This window comes from Condylura cristata, unplaced genomic scaffold (assembly GCF_000260355.1).
Source record: "Condylura cristata isolate star-nosed mole 26May11 unplaced genomic scaffold, ConCri1.0 scaffold00034, whole genome shotgun sequence".
Lineage (NCBI taxonomy): Eukaryota > Metazoa > Chordata > Mammalia > Eulipotyphla > Talpidae > Condylura > Condylura cristata.
Window position 1 is genome coordinate 3132715 of NW_004567135.1, and position 11454 is coordinate 3144168.

At 58.9% G+C, this 11454-nt stretch overlaps 1 protein-coding gene across 1 annotated transcript in view; it reads left to right on the plus strand.

Annotated features, from left to right (window-relative positions):
• Positions 1–72: 72 nt before the first annotated feature.
• The window catches only part of SMARCC2 (SWI/SNF related, matrix associated, actin dependent regulator of chromatin, subfamily c, member 2), a gene marked incomplete at its 5' end in the record, with an annotated part of 16863 nt that continues 5481 nt past the window's right edge, over positions 73–11454 (plus strand). Inside the window, 21 exons of the mRNA XM_012732286.1 lie at positions 73–174; positions 1303–1422; positions 1996–2081; positions 2473–2554; positions 2654–2746; positions 3633–3702; positions 3907–3976; positions 4533–4608; positions 4706–4837; positions 4928–5043; positions 5325–5449; positions 6732–6791; positions 6874–6911; positions 7162–7292; positions 7843–7914; positions 9244–9357; positions 9648–9801; positions 10422–10514; positions 10740–10859; positions 10941–11003; positions 11173–11431. Of these exons, the coding sequence (XP_012587740.1) occupies positions 73–174; positions 1303–1422; positions 1996–2081; positions 2473–2554; positions 2654–2746; positions 3633–3702; positions 3907–3976; positions 4533–4608; positions 4706–4837; positions 4928–5043; positions 5325–5449; positions 6732–6791; positions 6874–6911; positions 7162–7292; positions 7843–7914; positions 9244–9357; positions 9648–9801; positions 10422–10514; positions 10740–10859; positions 10941–11003; positions 11173–11431 (2176 nt within the window). The remainder of the gene's footprint in view (positions 175–1302; positions 1423–1995; positions 2082–2472; positions 2555–2653; positions 2747–3632; positions 3703–3906; positions 3977–4532; positions 4609–4705; positions 4838–4927; positions 5044–5324; positions 5450–6731; positions 6792–6873; positions 6912–7161; positions 7293–7842; positions 7915–9243; positions 9358–9647; positions 9802–10421; positions 10515–10739; positions 10860–10940; positions 11004–11172; positions 11432–11454) is intronic.

The following is an 11454-nucleotide window of genomic DNA, read 5'->3' on the forward strand; positions in this document are numbered from 1 at the left end:
CCTGCCTCCGGGGGCGACCGCCTGCGCGTCGGGAGGGAGCCGCGCGGCAGAGGCAGTGCGCGCCGCGGCCCCTGTGCCAACGAGGCCCCGCGTCTCGTTGCACCCGCCTTGGCTGGGGTCGGAGCTGCGGCACTGCCCGTCGCTAGCCCCCACCGCGCCCCCGGGAGCAGTAAGGTAGTGGACAGAGCGGCCAGGGCCGCCGCTGGCTCCCCACCGGCCCTCCGGCTGCTTCGGCTTTCTAGGCCGGCTTGACAGCGCCCTTCCGCGGGGCTTTTGCTCCGGCTTCCCAGCGCTCTCCAGGGCTTCCCGCCGCGGCCCGTGGGAGTGCGCAGGGGCCAGAGGGCTGCCCCTCCGGCGGCTGAGGGCTGCCCCGTCCGCCGGGGCAGAATCCTGACACATGGTTGCTGGGTCTGTGATTTGCCAGGCGAGACTCTGGTTCCCAGGCTTCTACCTTTGACCTCCGGAAGAGGCGGCCAGGGGCTTAGTTTCTGGCCCTGGGGGATTGTCAGCGGGGAGCTGCTTTAGCCTTGGGGCTCTTAGCCTTTGTCATTTCCCTTTTCCATCTGGGATCTGGTTACACCTCCCACTGAGAGGGGCACTCCTGTCTGTGATGAGGGGTGAGGGTCAGGGGTCAAAAGGTAAAGGGAAAGTTAGTCTACCGGCTGACTTAAATTAGATCCATTGCCAGTGGCAAGTAGCACCTGTTACGCGTGGTAGGAGGAGACCTGGGGTTCATGTCTCAGATGGTTTCTTGGGGGGGTCGGCGGGGCAGGCTTCCCACCAGGCCCTCCCGAGATCCCAGGGTGGGTTCCTGGCAGAAACAGGGTGCACAGCCCCAGGGGACTGCTTCCCTGCCTCACTTCCTTGGCCTTTATTGGGCTACATTGTAGGGGAAGCTGGGGCTTTTACATAGTTACCCAAGAAATACACTGTTCTCTCACCTAGAGCCTTGAGAGATTGTTCCGGAGGCTTGAACTCAGTGAGCCTTCAGAGTGTCACAGCACGCAGTGCCCTTGGCTAGAGCTCAGGTTCCTGCAACTCCAGTTTCAGGGTGCAGCCGAAGGCCACTGGGAAGCCCCCAGCACCCAGCAGCCGGAGTGCGGCCTGCAGTGATGGCAGCAGAATTTCAGCTTCCTGGTGAGGGGTATCTAGGGCCTGCTTCTGCTACTTTGCTTACAGAGACTAGAATACAGGGAGAAGGCACTGTTTGCTGCTGCCCAGAAGCGTCTGGCTGCTGAGGAAGAAATAAGAGACAGTGGACATTCACTGGAGGTCTGTTTTTCTTTCCCTCGCCTTCCCTAGTACATACAGGCCGAACCACCCACCAACAAGTCCCTGTCCAGCCTGGTTGTGCAGTTGCTGCAGTTTCAGGAAGAAGTTTTTGGCAAACATGTCAGCAACGCACCGCTCACCAAACTGCCGGTGAGTGAGGGGTCGGGGTGAAGCCTCCCAACGGAAAGAGAATTGTTTTGTCTTTCTGTCAGTGTCGTCATTTCCTGCTGGTCCCATCGCTGGCCAGGCCCCTGGTGGCTGGGCCTGGGCCCCGATTCACCACCCCGTTCTCTTAGCCATGCTTCGTGCGGCGGGAATCCCAGAGTGTCTGAGTTGAGGAGCCGCAGCTTGTGCCAGGTTCAGAGGTGTGAGCTGGCCTGGCCCAGGCCGGGGAGCTCTGCCACTTGGTGTCTCTGTGACCTTGGGCGAGCCACGGAAGCCTCTAAGCCTGGGTCCCGCGTCTCTAGCTGGGTGAACGGCCCTGCTTGTAGGTTCTGCAGCGACTGGCGAGAGCGGTAGAGTGGTGGGTGCAGACGGGACGTCGCAGGTGTCGGCTTCTTTCCTTCCCCTCTTCCGTCCACGTGACACAGTGGCTCAGGGTTGAAGATTTCCAGTTTTGAGAGGGACGGCACTTCAGCATGGGATTTTATGAAAGGATTGCGAGGTAGTAAGAGAATTGAGGATCTGACGCTCACATACTTCTTTCCTGTCTCGACTTTGTAGATCAAATGTTTCCTAGATTTCAAAGCAGGAGGCTCCCTGTGCCACATTCTTGCAGCTGCCTACAAATTCAAGAGCGACCAGGGATGGTGAGATGCCTTCTCGTCCAGCTTTGCACATTTAGTTTAAAGGGAATCTGCCCTTTCGATTCCCTGGGGTCTTGGGGGCAGAGCATAGACAGACCTGACTTACTGCTCGGGGAAATGGCCGCGCTCAGGGCCGGAGCGCCGCCCCGACGTGGCGGCTGTGTCGTGTGCGTCAGTGAGTGTCGTAGAGGAGGAGGCAGTCTTAGCTGCCATAGCAAGCTTTTCTTTGTCCTTCCGGACTCATACGAAGCGGTTCGTGGAGTTGAGGTCACAGAACCCCAGATCTCGGTGGCTGAGAGAAAATGACCTCGTGATTTCCCATGTTAGAGCGTCACGCCCCTAGCCTCGCCCTGACCTGAGCTGTGCCACTCACTAAGTCCCTGCTTCTTTACAGGCGGCGCTACGACTTCCAGAACCCATCACGCATGGACCGGAACGTGGAGATGTTCATGACCATTGAGAAGTCGTTGGTACAGGTGAGTCAAGAACCGCCCCCGTCCGTTTCTCTTCCTTCAGTGAGAATAAGAACTTTCCATTTCCCATAATCTCATCCCTTCTGTTTCTTCTCCCCACAGAATAATTGCCTATCGCGACCTAACATTTTTCTGTGCCCAGAAATTGAACCTAAACTGCTAGGGAAATTAAAGGACATTATCAAGCGCCACCAGGTGAGCAGGGCCAGGAGGTTTCAGAAAGTCCTTGTCTTTTTTTTTTTTTATAATTTAAAAAAATTTCTTCAATCTGCCGTTTTTCTTTTTCTTTCTTTCTTTCTTTTTTTTTTTTTTAAGATTTATTTATGCATATAGAGCTGGGGTACAGGCCAGAGGTGCAGGGGGTGAGACTCATCAGAGACAGCGGAGAGCAGAACAGGCAGATCAACTGACACACACTGCTGAGGGGAGCAGCGGGGAGACAGGAGGGGTCTGCTGCACCCTGGGGTCACTCCCAGGCCGGGGATCGAACTGGTGGTGAAGCGGCTGCGGCCAGCTTCGTAGCGCTGGGGGTCAACCCCTGCGCCACCAGGGAGGCCTTGTAGCACATCTTCAGTCCTCCAGCAGTGGACCTTAGGTCACTCCCAGCTCCTTGCTATCGCCATTTGCCTGACCCACTCTTTTGGATCACTTCCTAGAGGGACTGTCTTGGCCTGCAGATGGAGTGGTCATGCGGAGAGAAGGGAACATCTACTTCCACTGTGCTAGAGATTGTCTGACTTCAGATACATGAAATCCAGGCTTGTCTTGAATTCTGGAATAATAAGCAGATGGAATAATAAGCTGGGGACATGGAGACCTACATTTCCGTGTCTAGATTATTTACTAAAAAGATTACTTGTAGCAATTTTTAATTCTCTGACTTTATGTCACCAGTAGCAAAATCTCAGCGGTTTTACCTGCCATTCTGTAGTAGGTGCTTAAACAAACGGCCTCACCTTAATGTTGTGAGCAGAACGTGAATAGGGAGGCAGATGTGTGGTTGAATCTTATTTTCATTTACTTACACCCATGAGTAATTCAGAAATAACCCTAATTTTCCTGCTTCTCTTGTGTCGTCCAGGGAACAGTCACCGAGGATAAAAACAATGCCTCCCACGTCGTGTATCCTGTCCCCGGGAACCTGGAGGAAGGTGAGGCCTGGCTCCCCGCCGCCGTGGCTGGCTCAGACCAGACCCCTGGAGGCCAAGGGCTGCTCATCCCCTCGCAGCTGCGGCGCGAGGCCTCCTGCCCGCCTCCCTCTCTGTTCAGGTCTCTGCTGCACCGGGAGTCGGTACAGTGACTTTGTGCGTCCCCCCTTCGCCTCATCTCTCTCCCTTTTCTCTCTCCATCTCCAGAGGAGTGGGTCCGACCGGTCATGAAGAGGGACAAACAGGTTCTTCTGCACTGGGGCTATTACCCTGACAGGTGAGGGTGGGTTCCCGGGGTAGCAACCGAAAAGCCCTAGAACATCTAGCAGAGTGAGAAGGCGCCGCTGGGGATGGTTTTTAGGTGTGTTCATTTGCTTTCCCCCCACCCAGTGTGTGAATTCTCTGTTTGGGAAGCTTGGACTTCCTGAGTGAGAATCGGGACTTTTATCTGTGAAATAGTTATCCCAGTAGTGGTTTTGGAAAAGATTTCTTTATTTATGCATGCAAGAGCTGGGGCACAGGCCAGAGGTGCGGGGTGAGAGGATTCACCAGAGACAGAGTGGGGCGCAGGACAGGTAGACCCACTGAAACTCACTGCGGAGGGGAGCAGCGGGGAGAGAGGAGGGGTCTGCTGCGCCCTGGGGGTCCCTCCCTGGCCGGGGATCGAACTCGTGCTGCAGCGGCTGCGGATGGCTGCATAGGGCCGCGCTCCAAGCCCTGGGCTGCCTGGGAGGGCCCCCAGTACTTCGTGCTGGCGCAAATGTGCAAGACATGTGCGTCACTGTTCCGCAACTCCACCCCTGAATGCCGTCTCGCCCCACCTCCCGCGCCAGTTACGATACCTGGATCCCAGCCAGTGAGATCGAAGCATCCGTGGAAGATGCGCCCACTCCCGAGAAGCCTAGGAAGGTGGGTGCTCCTCATCCCCCGTCCCGAGAACCCCGGGACCAGACCACTGCCTGGGGGCCCGCGGCTGGCCTACTGAGGCCCGGACGGTGCCGCGCAGGTTCACGCCAAGTGGATCCTGGACACTGACACCTTCAACGAATGGATGACGGAGGAGGACTATGAAGTGAACGACGACAAAAATCCCGTCTCCCGCCGAAAGAAGATTTCAGCCAAGACGTTGACAGATGAGGTGAAAATCTTGTTTTCTTTGGCCCTATAGCATAGGTCTCAGATTAGGTTTCCTTGCGGGGTGCTGGCTAACGAGCACCCAATTCTCCAGGTGAACAGCCCAGATTCAGATCGACGGGACAAGAAGGGGGGGAACTACAAGAAGAGGAAGCGCTCCCCCTCTCCTTCGCCAACTCCAGAAGCTAAGAAGAAAAACGCTAAGAAAGGGTAAGCCGGCCCTTCCTGCCCTGCCGGGGCAGTCCCTGCTCGCCCTGTCCCCGTCCGCTGGGCCCTGACCGCGGTGTCCTGAGGGCCGAGGCCGTCTCCCTCGGGGACCCTGTCACTCTGGCAGCCACCAGAGGAGAGACTTCACTGTCCCCGCGACAGGCCTTCCCCGGTTGCGCGCTGGAGCCGCCTCTGGTCTCCTCCCCCTCCCGTTCCCGGACCTCCAGCGTCCAGGGACTTGGCCAAGGATGACTGGGCTCCCGTTCGTTCTCTTTCCCACTCAGTCCCTCGACACCTTACACCAAATCAAAGCGTGGGCACAGGGAAGAGGAGCAAGAAGACCTGACAAAGGACATGGACGAGCCCTCACCAGTCCCAAACGTGGAGGAGGTGACGTTGCCCAAAGCAGGTAGGCGCAGGCCGGCCTCCGGGACCCAGCGCCCGCCCGCCCTGCTTAGCGACGCTATTTCCACCCACCGCGACCTTCCACCCAGGCGTCCAGCCCTCAGTCGTGGCCGCTGCTGTGCAGTGGAAGCCTCTCGTCACTAACCGGCTCTCAGGTTCCCGGCTCACAGCCTTATGCCTCAGCATCTTCCTGACGATGCAGCCCTGTCGGGTGTTTCAGCACAGATGTGCTGCCAAGCCACTGCTTTAGGGCCGTCGTGGACACTCTGTCTGAAATGTGGAGGGGTAAAACTGCCGAGGAGGAGAAGCCCTGACGCCCTCTGCCCGCTCCGGGGCCGTCTCTCCCACGGTGTCAGGCCCTGCGCCTGCGATTACCATCTCCCGTGCCCGGGACCTTGTCTCCCGGGTGGGGTTGTCAGGAGCCACCGGAGGCGTCTGGCTTCCTGCTCTTCAGAGCTGCTCTTGTTTCCAACTGAATTTTCTCCTAAGCGTCTGTGTGTGAATTCTGCTAAGCTTCAGTGGGAGAAATTCACCTGCTTTCAAAATGTTTACGATCCAACCAGCTTAAGATCCAGGAAAATTAGGGCTATTTCTGAATTACTCAGAGTGTAAACAACTGAAAATAAGATTGAACCACACACCTGCCTCACTCTACAGAGTGAATGAATCATTCTCCCTGTGTCCATTGAGAACTCCCGGATGCAGGCCTCCCTGGTGGTGCAGGGGTTAAGTCTCAGCACTAGGGAGCTGTCTGCAGCCACCACAGCACCCATTCGTCCTGGCCAGGGAGTGACCCTCAGGGCGCAGCAGCCCTCTCCTGTCTCCCTCCTGCCCCCTCAGCAGTGTGCCTCATGGATCTGCCCTTCTGTCTCCCACTCTGTCTCTGGGGAATGCTCACCCTCTCTTCCTCCCCCTCCCCCGCACCTCTGGTCTCCACCCCAGCTCTTGTATGCTTAAATAAATCAACCTTTTATAAAAGAGAGAGAGAACTTACAGATATGTGGAACGGAGACAGGGCCTGTCAAAGATCAGAGTGATTTATGCTAGTATGTACAAGGGAAGATGCTGCTTTATAGGACTAAAAGTAAGTGACCTCTTGGTTGTAAGAGCGGAAAGTGGCAGGTCAGTTTTAAGCCCCAGGAGGATTGTAACCAGAGGAAGTTACCTGCTTTGTAATCAGATGGAGAAAGCTTTGCAGAAAGTGTGCTCAGAACTGCTCTCAGCGGGGAGGTGAGGACTTGATCTGGGCAGAGCCTGGCTGACACAGCGACTCTTTTCTCTGCCAGTCAACACCAAGAAGGACTCCGAGTCAGCCCCGGTCAAAGGCGGCACCATGACCGACCTGGGTAAGAGGGCGCCTTGGGCCGGGCAGAGCCCCGGGGCCGGCGGCCCCCTCGGGAGCTGCACATTGTTCTCTCTCTCTTCCAGACGAGCAGGAGGACGAGAGCATGGACACCACCGGCAAGGTGGGGCCGCGGGGAGGCCCCTGTCATCAGCCCCTGCGGGTCTGACTTGAGGCTGTGAAGCCCCTGCCCCCGGGGGGGCCCAGGCCTTTCCCACCCAGGCTAGTCCGAGCTTCGGAGCTCGGACCCCTCAGATTCCTGGGTCCGTTCACTCCCGCGCCATCTCTGGAGGCCACGTTACTGGGGCACAGGAGAAACGGGTGGCTGAGGGCAAGGCGGAAATGAGGGTGTGCAGCTGCCTCTGCGCTCTTAGGATGAGGATGAGAACAGCACGGGGACCAAGGGGGAGCAGGCCAAGAACCCAGACCTGCATGAGGACAACGTGACCGAGCAGACGCACCACATCATCATCCCCAGCTACGCCGCCTGGTTCGACTATAACAGGTAGCATCGCTCCATCTGAAATTTATAAAGATTTACTTATTATGCACACAAGAACTGGGGTACAGGCCAAGGGGGCGGCGGTGAAAGGATTCCCCAGAGTCAGAGTGGGGAGCAGAGTGGGCAGATCTACTGAAATCCACTGCCGGGGGGGAAGTGGGAAGACAGGTGAGGTCTGCCGCGCCCTGAGGGTCACTCCCTGGCCAGGATCCAGGATGGAACTTGTGCTGTGATGGCTGCAGACAGCTTCCTGGTGCTGAGACTTAACCCCTGCGCCCCCAGGGAGGCCCAGTGGTGTTGCTTTCGCCTCTCAGGCGTCCATGTGTTTGGCTTGGGATGGGCCACTGTGTCGGCCTCCCCGCCTCCAGATGAGTTTGCCCCCCTCAGCCAGTGCCCGGCACACGTCGGTTTTAGGAGCGCTCCCGGTCTCTGAGTCTGCCGCCTGGAGGAGCCGCCTGCGTCTTCCTGCCGTCTCCAGCTCGCTACCAGCCCACCTGGGCCCTCCGGGCTGCCCCCTGGCCAGCACCCCTGACCCTCTCTGTTCTCCCTGCAGTGTTCACGCCATCGAGCGCAGGGCTCTCCCCGAGTTCTTCAACGGCAAGAACAAATCCAAGACGCCAGAAATGTAAGGCTCTCGGCTGTGCCCTCCCTCTGCTGCTCGCCCTTCTGATGGGCGGCTGGCAGGCGCGTCTGCGGGCCAGGACTGGCCCCGCCCACAGTAGCCAGCTGGGCACGTTCTTCTGTCCGGAAAGCTCCGCAGCAGCGCCCCACTCTCTTAGCAGGGCGCAGAGCCCCTTAGCCCGCGACTAGCCGGGCCCACATGCGCTGTCCCACCTTACGTGAGGCTTTGCCCGGAGTGTAAGTTAGCTTTGCCGGGCTGGTTCCTTAGGGTAGGGGGCGACAGAAAATGTGAGTGGAGGAACGTCGGAGCCCCGAGGCAGTGCAGGAGGGAGGCAGGGTGTGGACGAGCCCTCTAAGGCGCAGCAGTCCCCTCCGGGTGTCCCCTCCGCCGCCCTACTGGCTGTAGGTGAGGTTTCCCGCCCGGCCTGACACTAGGAGGCGCCAGCCTCCTCCTTTGGAGTCAGTTCCTTCCCCTCCCTGTTTCTTTCCTCAAATCTTGTATCTTTCTCCTCTCGCTTGGGACAGCAGTGTGGGAGGCGAAGCTGCTGTCTGCGGAGGCTGTGAGCAGGCGGCAGGGTCCAGCCGGCTGGGCCCGCGTGCTCCGCAGCCCGCCTCGGGCACTGTGCTGAGGGCCGCCTGCGATGCTTCCCGGGGAGGTGCCTTAACCCAAGGCTGCAGGTCAGGCCGGCCAGGAGGCTGAGTCACGGCCGCGCCTCACAGCTGCTCAGTGATACAGCCTGGAGCTGAAACTACCTTCTAGCTCTCGCCGACACACTTGACACCATTCGCACCATAGCTACATTTGTGAGCGCCTGCCACGTGCCTGACACTGTGCTCGGCCTTTGCAGACCGACACTCTGTTACAGATGAGAAAACCGGGGTTCAAAAAGTTAAGTGAGTTCAAAAAAACCACCAGAAATTTAGGTGACGTGCCAGTGTGCACTGGCTGCGTCTGCCTTCAGAGCAGGCACCGTCCTGCGTCACGCTGGCTCCTAGCCAGAACTCCCCTCTGATTTACACCTGATTTGGAAACGGGGGCACTGCTGCTTACCTTTTGATTGTGCATTAAAAAATTGGATGAAACATCTGCAGTACAGTCAGAGAGGTAACTCGTGTAACTAGAAATCCACCAAGGAAATGGTGTCAGCAAACCACCCTGGCCGCCAGGCCGAGCCCTGGCCGCCAGCACCTGGGAGACAGTGTTTGAGGTAAACGAGCTGTTCTTTGCTGACGTCCTCTGCACAGAAGTCAGTAGCACCTCATTATTTTTCCTCCTCTTCAGCCTTCAGCCGACATTTACATTTCTCCCCCATTTCTCTCGCTCTCCCCTAAGCTACCTGGCCTATCGAAACTTCATGATTGACACTTACCGGCTGAACCCCCAAGAGTATCTCACCTCCACCGCCTGCCGCCGGAACCTGGCAGGCGATGTCTGCGCCATCATGAGGTAGGTCTCAGAGCAAGGCGCCCCTAGCGAGGGCAGAGCAGGCCTGGGGGCGAGAGCCCTGCGCGGCCAGGAGCGGCCTTCTGGGGAGCGGGCGAGAGTGTCCGCAGCTGGAGGAGGGCGCCACCGCGTAGCCCTCCAGGAAGACGGGCACAGCAGCGGGTGCAGGGAGAGCGCCCCGCTGCGGTGGCCTCGGGTGCCGCTGGTGGGGAGATGTGAGCAGATGTGTGCCCAGCCTGCCCCCTCGCGTCCTGCCGGCTGCCCCCCGTGACCCGGGGTCCCTCTCCTCGCAGGGTCCACGCCTTCCTGGAGCAGTGGGGTCTTATTAACTACCAGGTGGATGCTGAGAGTCGACCAACCCCAATGGGGCCCCCCCCCACCTCCCACTTTCATGTCTTGGCGGACACACCATCAGGGCTGGTGCCGCTGCAGCCCAAGACCCCCCAGGTAGGGTGTGGGGCTGTGGGCCGGGGGCGGGCAAAGTGGGGCTTCCTTGGACTTTTCTGTTTCCGGGTAATGGCTCAGGAGTGCTTTCTGTGAGATGAAAGGGTCCTAGGAGTCAGCCGTGTGTCTAGCACCTTCTGTCAGCCTCTGGGACTGAGACTGAGGCCAAGCTGAGGGAGGAGAGATGCTTCTTGTCCTCAGAGCAGCCAGGCTGATGTAGGGGGCGGAGCAGATAGGGAAAAATGCTTAAAGTTAAGTTGCATGAAATTTTTGAACTTTTACCATGTATCCCACATTTTTTCATTTTTGCCTCATAATTATTACCGCTTCCATTTTTTGATTCCACTTCCATCTCATGCATTCAGTTAAGGGGAGAAAGACTGTGGCTTGCCCAAATCCAGAGTACCAGAATTAGCTTAGATCCTACATGTCCAGCTCCGAAAAGAACTGCACCATCACACGTAAAGCTGGTGGCTGCGGCCAGGCTCCGCTCTCCAGGGGGCCGTGGAGCGGCGGCGCGAGCGCCCCAGAGCTGTGGCTCGCTGGCGTTGGCCTTGAGGCCTCGGAGCCTCGGCCTGGTCATTTTCCGCCCAGCCTCCATGACGCCAAGCTCTGTCCCCCAGGGCCGCCAGGTCGATGCTGATGCCAAGGCTGGGCGAAAGGGCAAAGAGCTGGATGACCTGGTGCCAGAGACGGCTAAGGGCAAGCCAGAGCTGGTAGGTGGGATGTAGACCCCGCTGGGCTTTTTTTTTGCCCCTTTATTGGGGGGCCCCTGCCCGGGAAGAAGAGACATGAGCACAGAGGAGCAGCAGCAATAAGGGAGGACACCCCGCCGGCGCGTCCGGCGCGGGCAGCAGCCCTCTGTCCCTCTGTCTTTCCTCTGTCTGCCGCCGACGCCTGCGGTCACTCGGCCTCACCGCTCGCTTTCCCTCCATGCGTAGCAGACATCTGCTTCCCAGCAAATGCTCAACTTCCCTGACAAAGGCAAAGAGAAGCCAGCCGACATGCAGAACTTCGGGCTCCGCACCGACATGTACACCAAGAAGAACGTCCCTTCCAAGGTACGGGCGTGTGGCCGCTCGGCTCTGGGGCCCGCTGCGCAGAGGCCGCAGCGCCCTGACGCTCCCGCGCTTCTCCCGCAGAGCAAGGCAGCAGCCAGTGCCACACGGGAGTGGACAGAACAGGAGACGCTGCTGCTCCTGGAGGTGAGCGCGCCAGAGGGCCGGGGCACAGGCCGGGGGCGGCCGCTGCACTCTCGCCTCGTCCTCCGCGTGCTGCTTGGGCGTGTGTGGCTGCGGAGGCCACACGGCGCGGGAAGCGGGCGCCCACGCACGGAGTAGCAGGGCGGGCAGCCGTGTCTCCACCACCCTGTAGGCGCTGGAGATGTACAAGGACGACTGGAACAAGGTGTCGGAGCACGTGGGCAGCCGCACCCAGGACGAGTGCATCCTGCATTTTCTTCGTCTTCCCATTGAAGACCCGTACCTGGAGGACTCGGAGGCCTCGCTGGGCCCCCTGGCCTACCAGCCCATCCCCTTCAGCCAATCAGGCAACCCTGTCATGAGCACGGTGGCCTTCCTGGCGTCTGTCGTTGACCCCCGAGTCGCCTCTGCCGCGGCCAAGTCAGCCCTAGGTAACGCGGCCGCCCGCCCGCTG